Here is a 20,368-nt window from a genome sequence, read left to right on the forward strand (position 1 = left end):
AAAAACGGGTGTTGTGCATAGGGGTATAGATAAATCTGGTCCCCCTCGCAAGCTCTCCTTCCCACTGGTATAAGAGGTAGCCCTGCTAGAAAGTAAAATAACTGACTCCTACTCTGTCCTCTCTAACGGAGACAGGAAAAAAAGACACTGAGGCAAAGGAGGAGGAGGCTGTTATACCCAAGGTGGGCGGTCCTAGAGAAAAAACTCCTGTCTAATCTATGGGGAAAGGGATACATCCCAATGTTATGGCTGCCATGGGGATCGTAGAAGAAAACTCACTTCACCGAGCTTAATAAATCCTTAGTACAGTAAAGGTTTAGGTACTTGTGTAGATTAACGGTGGCACTTCCCAGCAGATCGTATGTAAATTGCATGCGATATTTGTATACCATTTGATCTGCAATGCGATTTAGCACACCTCCACTATCCACGCCAGCCTGAAGTGCGGCGAGCGCAGTGTGCCCCATGAGGGGATGCGGTACGCGTACTCCCGACCTGTTCTTACCCCCACTATCCACATCGGCGCAGAGTTGATTATAAAGTACGGTGAGCGTAGAGAGCGTCCACTTAAAACGAGCCCGAATCGTGGCTCGCCACACTTCATAAAATCAACTCCGTGCCGACGTGGATAGTGGGGGTATGAACATGTCGGGGGGGGGGGGGAGATACTTACCGCATCCGCTCGCCACGCTTTGGGCCGACGTGGATAGTGTGGGGGGTGCTAATTCGCATCGCAGATTTAATCGTGTGCGATTTGCATACAATCGCAGGGAAGTGCCGCCGTGAGACTAAACAAGTACCAAGGTTTATTAGCATTCATGGGGTTAAATGAAATGTGCCCAAACACCAAACTAGAAGTGTGTTCTCATCAGCAGCACTTCCGACAGTGTAGAAATCCCAGTGACAATTACAGGTATTCCCCTTCCCCTCAACCAATCAGAGTTGAGCTCAGCCCCGATTAAATGTAGACATCTCCATGGAGACAGTTACATCCAATCAGGAGGAGAACTCCCCCTGATGGTCAGCCCTGATAGTCACAGAGACTCTTCTCACTCTGACACTTGAGTTCCCTGTAGAGAGGGGGGGGGGGGGGGGGGGGAGATTAGGAAGTGAATCCGCACAATTCATCTACTAGCCCAACTGCAGATGTGTTTGGGTGGGCAAACTGGTCCCCGTGTGGGCCAATACCTTTGGTAAAGTATTTCATGTACATTACAGCAGTTGACAAATCATTTTATTGTCAGTAGAACAGTTTAAGAATCTAGGAAGCAACAAGGCAGCTCTTGTACTATACAAGAGAAGCATCAAACAAGAACACAAATAACTCTCTCCCCCCCCTATATAAAGTGAAAAGGGAAACATTGCTGTATAAAAGTAGAATATTGCAACAATGCAACTCACGGGTATGAAAATATACCAATTAGACCCAATAAACACTTTCCAAGTCTCTCGCTTTAAAGTAAAAACAAACTGCTGCAGTATAAAAGCCGGCTTCCTCTGTGATGCTAAAAAATAAAATATCGTAAAATGAAGCAGAATGTATTTGCGGGTCTACGTGTCCACAGAAGATTACACGAAACGTAAACTGAAAGGTGCTTGAGGAAACGTAGAACAGGGCTGAATAATCCCAACTAAGGCAAATGCTCCTGCAGTCCAGGGAAATGGTCGCCAATCAGACCTCCAACTCCCGCTTTCCAGAACGCCAGACACTGTCCGTTACTAGATCAAGAACACGATGTTCTCAGAAACCATTATATGGTTGGCAGTCTCCATAAGCTCCAGAGCAGCATCCACCTCTCCCTGGGAGAAAGGAGAATCATTGTTTTTGTTGATGACTTGCAAGAGGGCCGGCATAGCGATGGACTGGGCGTGGGCTGTCTTGAAGGCGTCTAGTAAAGCAGCCTTGAAATCCTTCAGCCTGTAAGGAGGGTAAATAAGATAAGTCAGGTAGAAATCATATTATAAAAAAAAAAAAAAAAAGTTTATAAAAAAAAAGTCGCAGACAAGTGGGTTGTCTTTGGTTACCAGCCACATCCAGGAAGATCAGAAAACCTGGCACTCCAAGGGTACTGCAGCCTTGGGTAGCAATGAACAGTGAAATGATAAAGATGCTATTGGCTGGGGGCACAGGGATTTTAGTGGTTTATCCATGGATCAGCATGCCAAGCCTCCTCGTATCTGGAACGGGGGGGCAGCAAGGTTGCAAGCGCTCCAACAGAAGTGTTAATCGTCACTGACGGGAGGTATTTGTCCCCTCCCCCCATATGAAAGGCAAATTGCTTCCAATACACCAAACAGAATATAAAATTCACGCCAGCACATTTACCTCTCTCCGGACAGTCCTGTTTTCTCAGGCAAGTCTCCGTGCTCTGGGGTTTTCGGGGCATGGGCCTGAACTGTTGTGCAAAAGAAAGTGAACTGTTATTTAACCAGGAATATAACATTTACGGGTTGCTGGGCAACACTATTCCTCACTGCACAATGTAAAGCATCACCGATGGACAGACAAGGTGCACCACCAATAGCAAGTGTTACAAAGTGAAGCCCAACTGTTTGCGTTAGAAAATTGCCATGCAAGATTGATAGTTTAACGTTTATAATGCCTGCCCCACTATACAAATACCACCTGCGGCATCTGTGCTTATGCCAGGAAAGGCTGATCATAACCAAAGTCAATTAGGAGGTTTAGCACTGACACCAATGCAGTAGAACTTAAAATAAACTGAATGTGCCAGAGAAAAATCGGAGCTATGATAAAAAATGTTGTGTTATTAGACCCTTCCGTCTGATCTCCTTGCACCCGTCATGGCTGCGTAGTAAGAAAGCTTTTTCCATTTTAACCCACTCAAGTCTTTTTCTGCATATCAGATTTGCATAATCCTCACCATGCAAAAAGGTTTCACTTCTGATCTGACATTTACATAAACTCCTCTGCGACCACATCTAACGGCAAGACACCTAATGTGTCCAAGGCTCAGAGCAGCAGAGGTCACAGAGCACAAGGGTGACTAGGGAAATAGGAGGTCTGAAGAACTAACCAGCAGGGGTCTCATCTTCCGCATCGCTGAAAGCGTAGGGGTCATGTGACTCTCCATCCGCACCAGTCGTCTTCCTGAAAACAAAAGCACACGCACATCAGGCACTTTCTTTACATTCAGCAGCTGATGGCACGAGGAGGGTACCTCGAATACGAATCCCAAAAAAAGTTAGTGGTGTCAGGATACATCTATATGTGGTGACGGTGGGCCAGATATACCAAGCTTCAAAAAGTAGTGATAAAAATACCAGCCAATCAACTCCAAGCTGCCATGTTACAGGCTGTTTGAAAAATGGCAGTTAGGAGCAGACTAGCTGGTAGTTTATCATTTTTTGAAGCATGAGACCAATGGGCAAATACTGAAGGAGGCAAGCCCTACAGTATGGATTGTACGGATGGTGTAATGGTTACATTACTGCCTTATACACACACAAAGAGACAAGATGACTCTCTTTTTTGGGGCACTCTTTTCTTACTTGTTTAATTATAATGTTTATTTTCTGAATATATTTAGCGATATCACGGTACTAAGAGGGTCAATATTAGACACAAACTATGCAGTGGGACACTTATTCACGTCAAAAAAGTCAAAGAAAGGTCAAAAATAATCAAAAAGGTCGAAAAGGTAAAAATGTGTCAGTATGGGATGCTTAATGTATCATAATGTTTCTGGATTATTATAATCCATCGAGACATCAATTGCTCCCCACTGAATTTTATATTTATGTGAATCAATTATGTGACTCAATAACGTGAAGTGAAAAGATCAGAATACAAATAAATATATATTTTTTAAAGATTTTTCAAATGCAATTAAAAATATGGCGAAATATTAAACATCTATTGTCGTGACTGCTAGGGTATTTTTAGCCTATCATCATTTGTCTATACATTTATACGTATGATTCCTATTGTCAAATCTAAATTGATGAAGAGAGAGGAGGAAGAAAGGCTCGCTGTCCAATACCCCAGTGGACCTTTAACTCAGCCGTGTGTCACTTATGGACAGTGAACGGAACTGAGGGATAACCACTATACGGGGTCAGGGCTAGGCAAGTGAAGGAAGATACAGGGATCTGCTGTTACTGCCAGTATTCAATGGCGCCCCTGTTGGTTTCCCAGCGCAAGGGTTCACCCTCTGAGACCGACAGTAATGAGAGTCCCCTAGCGGGGGAGAAACAGAGACAGCAAAAGTATTCAATTGGTCTCACATTAATGAACTTCAATATTCCATTTTAAGCTGTTCCTTTCGGTTTCTCACACATATTCCTGTAACAATCCTAATAGGAAAATATAGCTGTCATAGATTGCCTTCACTTAAACATTATGCCAAGTATAGCCTACTCCTTTCCACATTACCACTTTACCCAATTGGGCAAAATAAAAGTATTGCATACACCAATTTTTTATCATATATGCTACTTAGCTTATGGTAGTCAAACCAGCTTCCTCTCTCCGGACACAGGATTAGAAATACGTCTGGCTAGTTCCTCCCCATGTTCAGCATGTCACCATATATAGCGTGGAACGCGCGTTTCGCCCTAAACGAATGGGCTTGTTCACCCACGTTGATGAACGTGGGTGAACAAGCCCATTCGTTTAGGGCGAAACGCGCGTTCCACGCTATATATGGTGACATGCTGAACATGGGGAGGAACTAGCCAGACGTATTTCTAATCCTGTGTCCGGAGAGAGGAAGCTGGTTTGACTACCATAAGCTAAGTAGCATATATGATAAAAAATTGGTGTATGCAATACTTTTATTTTGCCCAATTGGGTAAAGTGGTAATGTGGAAAGGAGTAGGCTATACTTGGCATAATGTTTAAGTGAAGGCAATCTATGACAGCTATATTTTCCTATTAGGATTGTTACAGGAATATGTGTGAGAAACCGAAAGGAACAGCTTAAAATGGAATATTGAAGTTCATTAATGTGAGACCAATTGAATACTTTTGCTGTCTCTGTTTCTCCCCCGCTAGGGGACTCTCATTACTGTCGGTCTCAGAGGGTGAACCCTTGCGCTGGGAAACCAACAGGGGCGCCATTGAATACTGGCAGTAACAGCAGATCCCTGTATCTTCCTTCACTTGCCTAGCCCTGACCCCGTATAGTGGTTATCCCTCAGTTCCGTTCACTGTCCATAAGTGACACACGGCTGAGTTAAAGGTCCACTGGGGTATTGGACAGCGAGCCTTTCTTCCTCCTCTCTCTTCATCAATTTAGATTTGACAATAGGAATCATACGTATAAATGTATAGACAAATGATGATAGGCTAAAAATACCCTAGCAGTCACGACAATAGATGTTTAATATTTCGCCATATTTTTAATTGCATTTGAAAAATCTTTAAAAAATATATATTTATTTGTATTCTGATCTTTTCACTTCACGTTATTGAGTCACATAATTGATTCACATAAATATAAAATTCAGTGGGGAGCAATTGATGTCTCGATGGATTATAATAATCCAGAAACATTATGATACATTAAGCATCCCATACTGACACATTTTTACCTTTTCGACCTTTTTGATTATTTTTGACCTTTCTTTGACTTTTTTGACGTGAATAAGTGTCCCACTGCATAGTTTGTGTCTAATATTGACCCTCTTAGTACCGTGATATCGCTAAATATATTCAGAAAATAAACATTATAATTAAACAAGTAAGAAAAGAGTGCCCCAAAAAAGAGAGTCATCTTGTCTCTTTGTGTGTGTATATAACTGTTATTATGACTCATGGGAGCACCGCCAACTAGAAAATAGTGACATTATTGTCACCAGAATTTTATTACATGTTGGCAAATAAATGGACATTTAATATGGACCCCTAAGTCTGTGCGAGAAATAAATTCCCAATCCCCCCTCCCCCACTCTTTACATTACTGCCTCACAGCACTGAGGTCATGGGTTCTATCCCCACCATGTGTGATATATATACGGGGCAGTATGGATAGTGTAATGGTTAGCATTACTGCCTCACAGCACTGAGGTCATGGGTTCTATCCCCACCATGTGTTATATATACGGGGCAGTACGGATGGTGTAATGGTTACATTACTGCCTCACAGCGCTGAGATCATGGGTTCTATCCCCACCATGTGTTATATATACGGGGCAGTATGGACGGTGTAATGGTTACATTACTGCCTCACAGCGCTGAGGTCATGGGTTCTATCCCCACCATGTGTTATATATACGGGGCAGTACGGATGGTGCAATGGATAGCATCACTGCCTCACAGCACTGAGGTCATGGGCTCTATCCCCACCATGTGTGATATATATACGGGGCAGTACGGATGGTGTAATGGTTAGCATTACTGCCTCACAGCGCTGAGGTCATGGGTTCTATCCCCACCATGTGTTATATATACAGGGCAGTACGGATGGTGTAATGGTTATAGCATTACTGCCTCATAGCGCTGGGTCATGGGTTCTATCCCCACCATGTGTTATATATACGGGGCAGTACGGATGGTGTAATGGTTAGCATTACTGCCTCACAGCGCTGAGGTCATGGGTTCTATCCCCACCATGTGTTATATATACGGGGCAGTACGGATGGTGTAATGGTTAGCATTACTGCCTCACAGCGCTGAGGTCATGGGTTCTATCCCCACCATGTGTTATATATACAGGGCAGCAAGGATTGTATACTGGTTAGCATTACTGCCTCACAGCGCTAAGGTCATGGGTTCTATATCCACCATGGCCCTAACTGTGCAGAGTTTGTATATTCTCCCCGTACTTGTGTGGGTTTCCTCCGGGTACTCCGGTTTCCTCCCACAATCCAAAAATAGGCTAATTGGCTCCCAACAAATTAACCCTAGAATGTCTGTGTGTGCATGTGGTAGGGAATATATATTGTAAGCTCCACTGGGGCAGGGACTGATGTGAATGGTAAAATATTCTCTAAAGCGCTGCGGAATATGTGTTCGCTATATAAGAAACTTAATGGGGAAGCAGTCGCAGCATCCCATCGCCACATATGAAGGACAACACTGACCTTTTCTTTCTGGTTTGCCTGTCCGTCTGGGTCAGCACCTCCTCATCTTCCTCAGTATCTGAGTCCTCTGCACCTTTCCTTCGTTTCTTGTCCTTCTCCAGTACCTAACAGAGGGGAGCACAGGATCCAGTCACTCAGCTCGAAAAAAATTGGTCTTTACCAGCCCCTAACCAGCACCATGCGTCAGGAAACACCCAGCCCTTCCTAATGTTATACACAATTGTTTTAATGATAATTTATCTCTAAGACAGGAAAAGTTGCTGACTAGATGAAGTCTAAAAGGCAGATTTTAGAACAAAAGTAAAGCCGTCTGTAGTAAAAAAAAAAAAAAAAAAAAAAAAAAGACTCCCATCGTTCTAGAAATGGAGTAAGTCTTATATACAGTACACTGCCAGCGCCTCACGCAGCAGCGACACACAGTGGCTGTTATTGGGTACTACATATATGAGAGGACCTTTCCTTCTACTGAAGAGTTATATATCAGATAAATCCTTGCCGGCTATTACATGCATTTACCTTCTTGAAGTACGCATACTGGACAAGTTCCACCGCCGCCTCGGCGTCCTGCAGCTGGACAGTTTTGCTCATCCGCACTTTAGCGTGCGATGTGGACAAGCGGATCAGAGTCTCCAGGGTACGGGCAGTGACGGGTGAGGTCTGATGAGGAAGAGGAGTACAGTTTAGTTGCCAGGTTACTGTGAACACTGCAGTAATCGGAATACATAGCTCTCCTTAGAAGTGGTCATTGCAGAGAAGGCAGGAAAGTTACACCCCATAGTTCTTTGGCTAAACGTTTTACTCCATCCCCCCTTTTAATCCCTTTCCGTCCCAGCTCTTCACCCGATCCTCACCTGCACCAAATGCATTTAGACACAAGCCGGCGTCCTTTCCTGAGCAAGCACTCACCTGCGTACAGGACACAGAACCCCGACTACGCTCCTCCCCTCTGCTTCCAAGCCACAGCAGCAGCTACATGTGTGCAAGCACCTGATCTACCTTCTGCTCGTTCTTTGCCACTATACAGCCTGCACACTTCAGAGGTACTTCTATGCTCTACATGTGACAAATGGGGTCCCTCGTCTACTTTGCCTCTAGAGTTCCTAATTTCAACACAATTATCTCCCTTTGCAGCACTCTCCTGGACCACCTACATTATATAGATTACTATGACCTATGTTCCTCAAACCTCAGCTCCTGGCACGGGCTTCTCGGTACATATGTAATATCTGGGCTCCCGTTTTTCTTATGAGACCGCGTCCGCTCGCCACACTATATAAAATCAACTCCATGCGTAGTTGGATAGTAGGGGTATGAAAAAATGGGGTGCATTTAACATGGGAGCCCAGATAATACATAAGTACCGGCTTCTCTCTCCCGACTTCCAGCGCCAAGCAGCTACCACGAATAATAAGCTTACAGAACTTAGCGAGTACTCACCCGAGCCACGTCGGTGGTCATCTGCTCCTGGCTCCTCAGGCGAGAATACTCCTCTGCGATGTAACCAGCAGCCTCCGATGTAAGAATGGGCTTGAACAGCTTGGCCACGTGTATGTACTTGCGCATGAACTCCATGCTGATCAGCTTCTCCCCTCTAATGGTAGAAGACATATTGGTCACCACAGTGTCATGGAACCTCACTACATCCACCTCAGGGAACCACCACACTTACCGCTTCTTCTTCGCTCCATGGAGGAGGCTGTCGTGCTTCTCGTAGACCTGCAGCTCCTGCTGCTGCTCATGAGTGGTGTTGGGGTCTTCTGTGGCAAGGACATCCACGGCGCTGCCCAGGGACATGGCTGGAACACAACATTTACATCATCTCATTACAGGCCTGCAACACCTAACCGTGTAGCACAGAGCGCTCGGAGTACAGACATTTAAAACGACAGATTAACGGGCATTCAGGGAAATCCATAGAACAGATGAGACGAACATGTGCGTCTACAATTACAGGCTACTCCCTAACATCTCATTAGTTACCGGAGTGGGGAGTTGCTGTTCCCGTTATTATATAGACACTCACCGTCTCCATCCTGCTCCCCGGCGGCTCTGTACTGGTGCATGCGCAGGACATGGTCGGAGATCTCCCGGTCCTGCTCCGGATCCATCTGGTCCAGCATAATGAAGAGAAGATCGAAACGGGACAGCAAGGAGTCCTGAAGGCCGATGTTCTCCATGGGGGTCTTGTACTGGTCATACTAAAACCCAGGGGAGATACGTCAATTAGACCCTCGCTTCTCCATAGAGGCCAACAGCTGGTGTCGTATATGGACAATAGATGGGACAGAACGCATCAAGACTCACCCTTCCATAGACAGGGTTGGCTGCCGCCAGCACACTGCAGCGGGCATTTAACCGGGCATGAATGCCAGCTTTGGCGATGGTGACACGACCTTGCTCCATGACCTCATGGATGGCCGTCCGATCCATGTCGGACATTTTGTCGAACTCATCAATGCAGACTACACCCCTGTCGGCTAATACCATGGCGCCGGCCTCCAGTCTTCTCTCCCCTAGCGACAACAACATTTGTTCACATTACAATTTGTCTACATTAATAAAAACTGCGAATTTAAGAGTCTTTAAGGGATCAGTTATGGACATGTTCACAAAGATAGAAAATGGGTTTAACTAGACTTACAGGGGCTTTAGAAAAGGTTAGTTAGGGCGGTGGTTCCAACTAGGGTGGCCAATCCTGCTATTTGTCCCCAAAATCGCCGGGATTAGACTGCATGAGCTGGCGGGTAGTGTCTGAGCAATTGCTCAAACGCTGCCTCGTCCTCTATAAAAAAAAAAAAAAAAAAAAAAAAAAAAAAAATGCCCGATGATTGGCATCCCTATTCCCAACAGCAGTCCGGGCATTCCAAGTCACCCAACTGGTGCACGCTATCATCCACCGTCACATTTCAAAAAAAATCCACAGGTTACCTGGAAAACATGAACTGTTGGGGGTACTTGAGGACCAGGGTTGGGAACCACTGGGTTAGGTGGTCACAGTAAAGCAGCCCATACACGCTGCGATCCCGGCGGGTCTGATGTGTGCTTTGAGGTGCGCGCTCCCGCGGCACCTCATCGCACAGTACAAAAAGTATGTGCTTGCACATACTTTGGTACTTGTGGACTATCACGGCTCCCATCGCATGCCATATGTAGTGGCATGCGATTTGTCGTTTTTATGCATTTTATTTTTAAAATCGCATGCGTTTTTTAACAGAAATGCATCCAAATGCATTGAAATTTTTATCAAACATGTTCAATGGCCCCCAAATGTCATTTTTCAGGCTGTACCACCCCCACTATCAACGCGAAACCGAAGCGTGACGAGCCTGCGAGGGGCGGCGGTACGCGTCCTACGACCTTTTCATACCCCCACTATCCACGTCAGCGTTGAGAATAGAAAGTGTGGCGAGCGCAGCGAGCCACCGAGCCCGAAGCGTGGCGAGCGCAGCAAGCCCCGCGAGGGGACGCGGACACCTGTGAAGCCCGCGAAGGGACGCGTATACCTGTGAAGGTATCCGTGTCCCCTCGCCACGCTTCGGGCTCGCCACACTTTCTATTCTCAACTCCACGCCGACGTGGATAGTGGGGGAATGAAAAGGTCGTAGGACGCGTACCACCGCCGCCCCTCGCCACGCGATTTTTTACTATGCGATGGACATCGTGGGAGCCGTGATTGTCCACAAGTACCCATACTTTTTGTACTTGATATTCATCACAAGGCATGCGATGCGATGGATGCTATTGTAGCCGAGAACGCACCCCGGGATTGCAGCGTGTATGGGCAGCATAAGCGCTGGATTGTGGAGCATTTACAGCTAAAATCAGAAGGCAAACACCAGACTTTGTATATAACAACGCTTTAAATTTAGCAACTTCCGGTAGACGCTGGTTCCGTATTCTCAAAACTAGACACAACCAGCCAGGAGGTGTAGAATGTTATTTACCCGTCTCTTGGTCTGTGGTGACCGCTGCAGTTAAACCCACTCCTGAGGACCCTCTGCCAGTAGTAGCGATGGCACGGGGAGCAGTACCGAGCACGTATCTTAGCAGCTGGGATTTTGCCACTGAGGGATCCCCTAAAATTAAGAGTTATAGGTATATTTTAGACAGTTTGCATTGGAAGGTCTCAGGTGCACAGAACCAGCAGTGAGTTAGAGTATAATACATGAATGGTAGAATAGTGTACTGTACCTATTAAGAGAACATTTATGTCTCCTCTTATGTGGGTCCCATTTTCCAGAACCTTCTCCACTCCGCCCAGCAGCATGCACAGTATCGCCTTCTTAATGTAGTGGTGACCGTGAATACTGGGTGCAAGAGACCGGGACAGCTGCTCGAACACATCCTGGTAACAGCAAGAACCAAACATTACACAATAGTTCACTCTGCCCTCAGTGATTCAGAGCTTTAACTAGGATTGTTCAAACAAGCAATACCAGCTAGTGCTACCCGACATTACCGTAGTTGGTCACTTTTCTTTAAACTATTGACCATAGCCAAGACATAAGGGAGCTGATCCTGTTAGACAGCAAGTAACAGCAGCGTCCCACCTGGACTAGCCAAGTCACATTGTAGGGGATCAAATGCATTCATTTCCCATGCAGTGTGAATATCGGTTGCTTTTGCATGCAGCCCAGATATTTTAAGCAGTTTCATGCAACTATTATGTCTGCAGTGTGATAAAACATTAACTGAACTATGACCATCTCCATTTACCTTTTAACCCAGAATGATGGTAGCAATATAATCCCTGCAATGGTATGCCTGGAAATTACTCGGGCTGAGCTGCGCATGCTCTCCAGAGAAATTTCTGGGCATGCCACAGCATGGGTTATGAAGAAAGGATACACAAGTGGTGCCTCCAGCAGTGAACCACTGGCACAACACCATCCCCCTATAGCTTATCCCCCCTCGGAGAGTATCAGGGCTGCGCCCGGCCATTTTTATGTTTGGGCATCCAAACACATGAATGCCCGAATGGCTGAGCACCCGGACACCAGAGCCCCCACAAGCGGCCCCAAACTTCTACAATAGGCCGCAAACAGCCAATGCCGGCAGGGGCTGCTGCAGAAGGCAGTGCCTGCCCTTTGTGTATAATATTTCTGGGCAGGACAAACCTGCCCTGGTAGGTGGTCAGCACCAAGTGTTAGCAGGTATTTGCTGCATCCAGAGAGCTGTTTCTGCCTATCGCCATAGCCCCTGATCGGATGTACAACAATAAAGTCCAACACGAATTGACAAGGAAGGTCATAAAAGGTTAGTTTGCAACAATGCCGAGATCACAAAAACACAAAGTGTTACCTTGGAATGGCTTTTACTGAACCTCTTTATTTTGGCCAAATCATCTGCTGAAAAGACCGGAGACACTTCCTTGCTCATTTGGACCACGTTGCAGGCTATCATGATGGTCCTGTGAGAACAAAGATCAGGTGTTTAAAACACACAAGTTGGCATTTTTGTACCAAGGGTCACACTGGACACCATATTTGACCAGATTGTAGCCATGCCATCTGCAAATAAGAACACAAAAGGTTTGCAGTTACCTGAATGACGCAGAGGTGTAGCCATTTTGCTTGGACGGCAGACAGCGGTAGGTGCCAATGATCTGCACACGGTCCCCAGGCTTCACCTTATCGACAAGGTCATCATCTAAGATTATATCCACAGATCGGGGCAGCTGGCCGGCGGGGGCTTTCTCTGGCATCTCCTGGATAGTAATGGTCTGATGATCTTTATACAGCGAGAGGCCGTATTCTGTCTCCAGTGGATTATTTTCCTCATCCTGCATTGAGAAGCAGATACAGGATGGTTTGATTTACAAACGGTAAGATTCATTTCCTCCTGCCAATCATATTTTGCAATCAGGACTCTCACCTTAGTGGGGTAGATGGCACTGGATGGGAAGGCATCGAGACTTGTCATATCTGTGTACTTGCGCTCAATGGTCTTCTTCGTAGCCGGACAGTAATGGACGCTGCGCACCACTTTGGGCCGGACCAAGGAGCCTGGAAGTGACAGATGTAATGAAATGACCTGGACTGAATACTGCATTCAGTATTAGCAGCAGCTAAATGTAATGGGAGGGTCTATTACCAATTCTACATAGTGATGCCCCACACCCTTCCAATGGGATCTCACGTACATGCCGAACCCCCAACCGGCCGGAAGTCACGTGCTATATCAGCACTAGGCTGATGTGATACAGGCAGCGCAGAGATCACCAGCATTGCTGCAACCTCTCCAGTGACTCCAATACATTTCACCGCCTTGACAGCCTGCATCACTGCAATGCACCGTTTTGGAGGTATGATAAACTATGATAACCAATAAAGCATATACATTAATTATAAGCTAATGTTACTAAGCAAGGAGCCTGCATTCTTAATACTGGATCAGCCCACTACAATATCTACCCTGTGTGCTGTTCTCTAATTCATAGAAAAGCGCTGTATTATTCTTTGGAGGCTATTCTAATGAAGTTACATTCTCCAGCTAGTATTGAATCTCTGCAATAATGTAATCAGCCACAAGATGGCGCTAGTCTGAAGATTAGAAAAGTTTTGCTGTAACCTTTCCTAGCAGCCCATAGAGGTTTTAGACTTAAATGAGTATGGGTCATAGGTCGACAGAACTTAGGTAGACCGTTATTATGCCAGCCACTAAAGGTCGACACATGAAGCATTAGGACGTAGTTTACAATGAAAGGCTATCACATCGTTAAGTCTTAAGGCCGCCATACACAATGCAATTTGGCCCCGATTTCACCCGATCCAGATGGATCGGGCAGTGAAATCGGACCAAATCGCAGGTTTTGACACCCGGTCCGACCCGATGCGTGGTCCCGTGCGCATCGGGACGTCGGACCGGCTGCACATAAGATAAATCTTATGTGCAGCCGTGGGGACTCTGAGGACGCCGGCGAGGGAGGGGGGCGGCAGGGGGAGCCGGAGTAGGGAGCTGTCATGCTCCGTCCGGGTAGGGGGGGGGGACGGACACGCCGCTAGTAGTGCGGACGCTGCGGGGGACACAGGCGGCAGTGACATAGAGCCAGGCGGGGGGAGCCAGGAGCTATCAGCACTGAGAAAAAAAAAAAGCCCATAAAAGTCCCTGTCAGCAATTGGCTGAGAGAGCAGGCTGCCCATTCATTGTATGGCCTTTTTTTTTTTTTTTTTCAGTACTGACAGCTCCCGGCTCCCCCCGCCCGGCTCTATGTTACTACCGCCTGTGTCCCCCGCAGCGTCCGCACTACTAGCAGCGTGCGTCCCTCCCCCCAGCCGCCTTGCAGCATCGCCAGCCCGCCACCTCGATGTCCCCGGCCCCCCTGCTCGCTCCACATTGCAGCTCCCCGGGAGTTGCAAATGATACATCGCATGCGATGTATCATTTGCAAAACTTGGCACATCAAGTGCCAAATCGTGTGTCCCCCTCCCGGGGAGCTGCAGGGGGAAATCAGGTACGACTTGTCCTTAGGACAAGTCGGACTAATGTATGGGGGCCTTTACAGACCATAGGAGAGTTAAGGGGGAAGAAATAGATACATCCACATGAATCTTATTCTCATACGTACATTTAGTAACGATTCCCTCCACACAGACAGCGCAGCCCAGGAAGCGGGACGTGAGAGTACGAGGGGTGACGTGTTTGGAGCCGAAGCTGCCCTCCAGGCCAATATGGAAGTCTTCATACTGCTTGGCATAGGTGGCATCGATAGACGCAACCAAATCCTTCAGCGCCCGCTGGAAAGCGATCAGCCCCTCAAAGGCATTGTTCATAAGCCTGGGTAATAAGTTATAACACATTACAAGATTGTATAACTATGGGCTACAATCAACCAAAATAAGGCCCAGTGCATAACACATTCTACAAAATGCTCTTGACGGTGAGATTGGTCACTTACTGGTGCGCCCGCTTCTCGTTTTTCCTCCGGAGATCGTTAATATTCACAATCAGTCGGCAATTATTATCACTGATCATATCCCGGACTTTGCTCTGGTAAATACCCTGATCTTCCTGCAGGGTGGAAAAAAATTAGGTTATTGAATAGAAACAGGTCTAACATTTTCAGCTTTTACAGTTTGGACAGGGATATTAAGCAACAGATTTCAGTACATTCTGAGTACTACCAACATTTACACCGGATCATAAGTTTCTGACAAACTGGAACAGATACGAAAACGGCAGCATCACACCAGCAGCTACAACTGTGCTGACAGCTACTTGACCACTTCTACTGGATACTGTATGTTCCCCCTATAACCACCTCAAACGCCAACAGACATTTCTAAGCTGACAGATTCTACAATCAAGCATGCCCCCAAAACATCCATATGATAGGCTGAATATGTTATAGGCAGCGCCCCTCAGACCTCTCCAATCACCAAATAAGGACACACCCTTTTCCAGTAAATTAAAGTTGGGTACACTGATTTTTCTGAGCACTATGCACAATACCGTTAACGATCATCGTGCATATCGTTCAGTGTGTACCCTGTATATGGTTAGTTGCTCGCTCCCGAGGTTCGTTAATGATATGCCCGATGCAGTCCAATCTGAATATCATTCAGCGTTCACCCGCGGGTAGTCCATTTTCAAAGCACCGCCGATATAGTTAATTATATTGGCAGTGTCACATAACAGTGTGTACAGTCATTTAGACAGCGAGGTGTTCAATCATTATAGCTGTTAAAATAATGTGCAAAGATTTAACGACACCAGCTATAACACTGGGTACACCAGAGACTATGTTGACGATTCCGGTGGGCCGAAACAGCAAAATCTGATCTAGAAGTACGCACTGTAGCTGAACAAGGGTGCACCAATGTGTTGTCAGTGACCTCCTCTGTTTGCCCAGTTCTCTATCACTCCTAATGTCACGCTGGGTGCACATTGTTTAGTGTGTACCCCTGACAATGGATAATGCCCCTTTCCCACTGCAGGTATAAAACGGTAATTTGCCGATTTTTCAGCGCAAATTACCGTTTAAGGCTGCAGTGGGAAAGTGCCAGAGTTAAAATACCGGTTAAAGATAACCGGTATTTCAACCCGTTTTAAAAGCAGAGTCCTACACGGTTAAATACCGTTTTTAAGGCAGTGGGAATGCCTTTTAAACGGTATTTAAACTGCAGGCAGTCCCTGAGCCTAATGAGAACTAGTAAGTTCCCACTTGGCATGTGTCATGAGCGCCGTGCATAATAATAAGCCGCTCATTACATATGCGCATATGTAATGAGCGGCTCATTATTATGCTCTGCGCTCATGGTCTCTGAGGTGCTCAGTAGGAGGGAGGATGATGAGGAGTGCTGTGGTGCGGGGAGCTGGCGTCCCGGACTCTCCCGCAGTGCACAGTGCTCCTAAGTCACTTACAACAACTTCAGTCAATGGAAATGTCCCACGCTGCGCAGTCGGTCCCTCGTCGCCGCATTCCTTCAATGGTACAGGGTGGTGCCTGGTGTGTGCTCCCTTACAGCCGGGCTGCAGGTGCTGACAGGCGGCTGTAAGCAGTGCTGCAGGGGGCCGGAGCTCAGACACAGCGTGCACGAACTCCCGGGGCGCTAAGTGATGACGTCACCGGGAGCGAACAGCGATATGGAGCTCCGGTTGCTATGCAAGCGGTGCTGAAGCCTGTGGGTTGCCCGATGTTACAGGGGGTCGGCTGGTCTCAGTGTCACTGACTGGGATTGCACAGCGCAGCACACTGGATGTTGTGAAGACTGGCAAGTGTCCGTGTCCTTCTGGGTGCTGGACTGGAATGTATTTTAAACGGTTCACTGCAATAGGAATGGTACTTAAACGGTATTTAAAACGGTAATCTGCTGCAGTGGGAATGCTAATACCGTTTTAAATACCGTTTAAAAATACCAGTACTTAAAACGGGTCTGCAGTGGGAAAGCAGCATAACATGCGAAGCTCAGAATGTTTCCTTGATAGATACACTGAGCCTCTGACACAGGATTTTGCTAGTATGTCCTTGTTTAGTGTGAAAGGGCTTACCCGGTGGATGCATTGCAAATTCTGCTATCTACATTGAATAGGAGTGGTCTGCAGTGTAACAGCCCCCCATACGCTATGCAATTTGGGCCTGATTTCACCAAATTCCTGCAGATCTGGCTGAAAAATCAGGTAAAACTGGCCCAAATTGTAATCTCAGCCATCAGCAGCACATAGTGGGTGCTTTAGCAGCAGTCGCCATTCCTTTGAATTCTCCAATTTATCACCTTTAGAGCATAACCTGGGTCACACTAACAGTAATAAAGGGTCAGAGCAGCGGCAAATGGAGGGGTGGCCTCAAAGCACCAGCAGCAATAACCCAACTCCATACTAGACCCAGCATTCAGCAAGTCACCAGTTACCCCACTGCACAGACCGGACCATGCACATGGAGAAGATCGGGGCCTGGCTGTGTCACCACATGCAGGGGTTATACCAGTACAGTGCTGCACTATACTATACATACTGTCATATTGTAATGGGGACACAGACATTGCAGGAATCAGGAGGACATTGTACCCCCACTGCCCCCAACTCGCACACAGCAGTTTATCACCCCCCTATAAGGCTAGAGTATAAACTGGAAAAGCAGAAGCAGCCACTGGAGCCCGGTCACATACCTCATGCATGCCCCAATGGTGGTCTCTGCCCTTGTTGCACTGATCCCACCTTCTAACTGCAGCGTCCGGTTATAAATGAGGGGGGCAGAGGGCTGGGGTAATCTAGCCCCCGTCGGGTTTAAGTGTAAGGCTAGTGCCCCGGGCTGGGGTAGATACATGGAGATTGTGCGCCCCTCACTCACCTCGTCGTCCAGGAAATCCAGGTACTCCCGCTGCGCCTCCCGCATCTCCTGCTCGTCCACCTCCATCATTCCGGGCGCGGCCATGGCTTAGTCTCCGGTGCACGTTCCTGTATCTCCCGCTGAAGAATGGTCGCCGCTTCCCAGCTACGACTAGTGGCGCGAAATCCCTGCTTTCCCGCCAAACCTCCCCGACCCCTCCCACCTGATTGGTCAGGCCGATTGGCGCGAATGGCCGACTGTCCAATCCGCGGCTGAGTTCGCGGCTAAGGGGCGGGGAATGGGAGGAGGTAGAGAGATCACGATGCCTAGTGGAGAGCGGGTGAGTGACGTAATGTGTACACGCCGGGCTTATGTGCGGTCGCTGCTGCTGCAGCCGCCGCCATCTTTTGTTTTGGCAAATTGGTAAACACTGAGTGAGGGCTGAGTATGGGCATTGCTAGCTTATAACGGTGACAGTTTCTCGGTTACGGCAGGGATGGGGAACCATTGGCCCTTTTACTGTTGTTGAACTACACATCCCAGCATGCCCTGCAACAGTTTTAACGGCCAAATAGCAGAACTGAAGCAAAGCATGCTGGGATGTGTAGTTCAACAACAACCGGAGGACCAAGGATCCTTCCTTCCCCATCCTTGAGTTACAGTATATTCATTTTATTAACTATGGAGGAGGTGGGGAGATGATCAACCCTTCTACAGTGTTGTTGCCTGTTGCAACCTATCTTTTTTGCATGGTGGCTTCGCTTGTGATAGTCCGGGCATTCCACCTGGGGATGGTAGATTCTAAATTGTAGTGGGCTAAAGGACCTTCCACGCCCAGGGGGTTTGCTCCTTCACTATCCACGCCACCACTTATTGCCTTTAGTAACCAGGTGGCGAGCTGAGCGAGCCACCATGCCCGAAGCGTGGCGAGCGTCCGTTTGGGTCCCTTCTTCCGACCTTGCTCCTCCTCTCTCCAACCCCATACCCTCCAACTGTACCGATTAAGCCGGTACAGTACCGTTTTTTAACGGTCTGTACCGGCTAAAATCCATTGTACCGATTGTACCGGTTTTTAGGAATCACAGATTATATACGCTGATGATGATAATCTGCACAGCTGGAGCTCCGCTTTTTGTTCTTTTTGTCCCTGCCAGCCACCATAGGCTTTGTGAGGTCTGCCCGTGCTATGCTACGATTGGCTGATTTCAGCAGTCGCGGGGCGGGCTACTTGAACGGAGAAGTCTGGAACCGCTGTGGCTGTGCAGGCAGTGCATATTAATTATCGGGCATGCGGCGGTAGTACTACGGGCCGTGAGCACTATGATTTATGCATTGGTTCGCCTGTGCTGGACTGTGCCCCGGATTTATCCATCACCTCACACTCTAGGAGCAAGCGTCCGTGATAGGGTTACCACCTAGTCCCTTTAATTCCGGACACATGTTAATTACACAGGTTCTGTGGCAGTTTAAAATCAGGTGAAGTGGAGTCTTGAAGTCAGCCAGCCACAGAACCTGTGTAATTAATATGTGTCCGGAATTAAAGGGACTAGGTGGTAACCCTAGTCCGTGACCATAGGTCGTTCTGCGGGATGAGAACCAGGAGTATGTGCAGCCGTTGAAGCATGTAGCCAGGCAGCCTGTACTACAGGGAGGCCACATTGTGCTGGGGTTGTTGCTGCAGGAGAACTGGAGGTTCTGAGCCCCAGACGGAGGAGGCAAGCAGCATCTGTTAGGTACAGGGCCTGGCGGGGATTATCTTGTGCATGCTCAGAGGGGGACAGGGTCATTCTCTGGCTTGTACTCATATGCCCATCAGTCTGACTGCTGCCACCTCCATCCCCCCATAGAGAAATCCCCCTCCTGCACAAATTCTGAAAGGTTTGATGGCCACGCCCCGTTTACCTGTGGCCACGCCCCTTTCTGGATTTGTACCGATTTCTGCCCTCCAAATGTTGGAGGGTATGCAACCCCTCTCCTCCCCAGTGAAGTCAGGAGGTCTTTTAGCCCACTTCAATTCACTTAGGCCCTTGTTTACATCGCTGTGGGGGCCTCTGTTTGACGGGGAACTCCCAACTGCCACCCCACCACTCCGGGACACTGCCAGCCACAGTTGGAAATCGTGAAAGTAAAAAAAAAAGGGACTGTTCTGCGAAAAATCGGGACAGTTGGGAGTTAGGAAAGTGGAGTTGGGTGGTAATAGTCTGTTAGTCAGCGACTTAAACTCCTTTTACTCTAGATTCGACAAATAAAATAACGTGCCCATTGTGCCGAGAATCATTCGGGATGGCGAATCCCCCATTATGTTTGATGTTAGTGCAGTGGTGCATTGCTTGAGTCAGACAGATCCCAACAAGTCTGCAGGTCCTGGTGGGATCTGTGGTAGTGTCTTAAAAAATTGTGCAGATCAATTGGGTAGGATTTTAACTTTTTTTATTTAATCAATCCCTCCTAAATTGCACAGTTACAAAGTGTTTAAAGACCTCAACTATTATCCCAGTCCCTAAAAAGAAAGGCCCTCCCAAATGCCTGAATGATTATCGCCCAATTGCGTTA

General features: G+C 47.3%; 1 protein-coding gene across 1 annotated transcript; it reads right to left on the bottom strand.

Annotated features, from left to right (window-relative positions):
• Positions 1-1,217: 1,217 nt before the first annotated feature.
• MCM3 (minichromosome maintenance complex component 3) lies at positions 1,218-18,032 on the bottom strand. Its single transcript, XM_083178753.1, has 17 exons — positions 17,837-18,032; positions 14,945-15,057; positions 14,615-14,823; positions 12,922-13,052; positions 12,591-12,829; positions 12,349-12,457; positions 11,239-11,392; positions 10,992-11,123; positions 9,352-9,560; positions 9,071-9,245; positions 8,717-8,843; positions 8,485-8,638; positions 7,564-7,704; positions 7,048-7,151; positions 3,039-3,112; positions 2,327-2,396; positions 1,218-1,918 (listed from the first exon to the last, which is right to left on the bottom strand). Exons 1-17 carry the CDS (start codon positions 17,918-17,920, stop codon positions 1,720-1,722), a joined length of 2,424 nt encoding a protein of 807 aa, XP_083034879.1. The 5' UTR covers positions 17,921-18,032; the 3' UTR covers positions 1,218-1,719.
• Between the last annotated feature and the right edge of the window lie 2,336 nt (positions 18,033-20,368).

Source organism: Crinia signifera, chromosome 3, assembly GCF_055691185.1.
Source record: "Crinia signifera chromosome 3, ASM5569118v1, whole genome shotgun sequence".
In the NCBI taxonomy this organism is placed as follows: domain Eukaryota; kingdom Metazoa; phylum Chordata; class Amphibia; order Anura; family Myobatrachidae; genus Crinia; species Crinia signifera.

Bases quoted from the DNA above. Each gene is read 5' to 3' on its own strand.
- MCM3 (XM_083178753.1), bottom strand. From the start codon at position 17,920: ATGGCCGCGCCCGGAATGATGGAGGTGGACGAGCAGGAGATGCGGGAG. The intron at 11,393-12,348 runs GTAACACTTTGT...TGCTGTTACCAG, and splicing joins TCAGTAAAAGCCATTCCAAG to GATGTGTTCGAGCAGCTGTC. The intron at 3,113-7,047 runs GTCAGTGTTGTC...TTTTGTTTTCAG, and splicing joins AGGCAAACCAGAAAGAAAAG to GAAGACGACTGGTGCGGATG.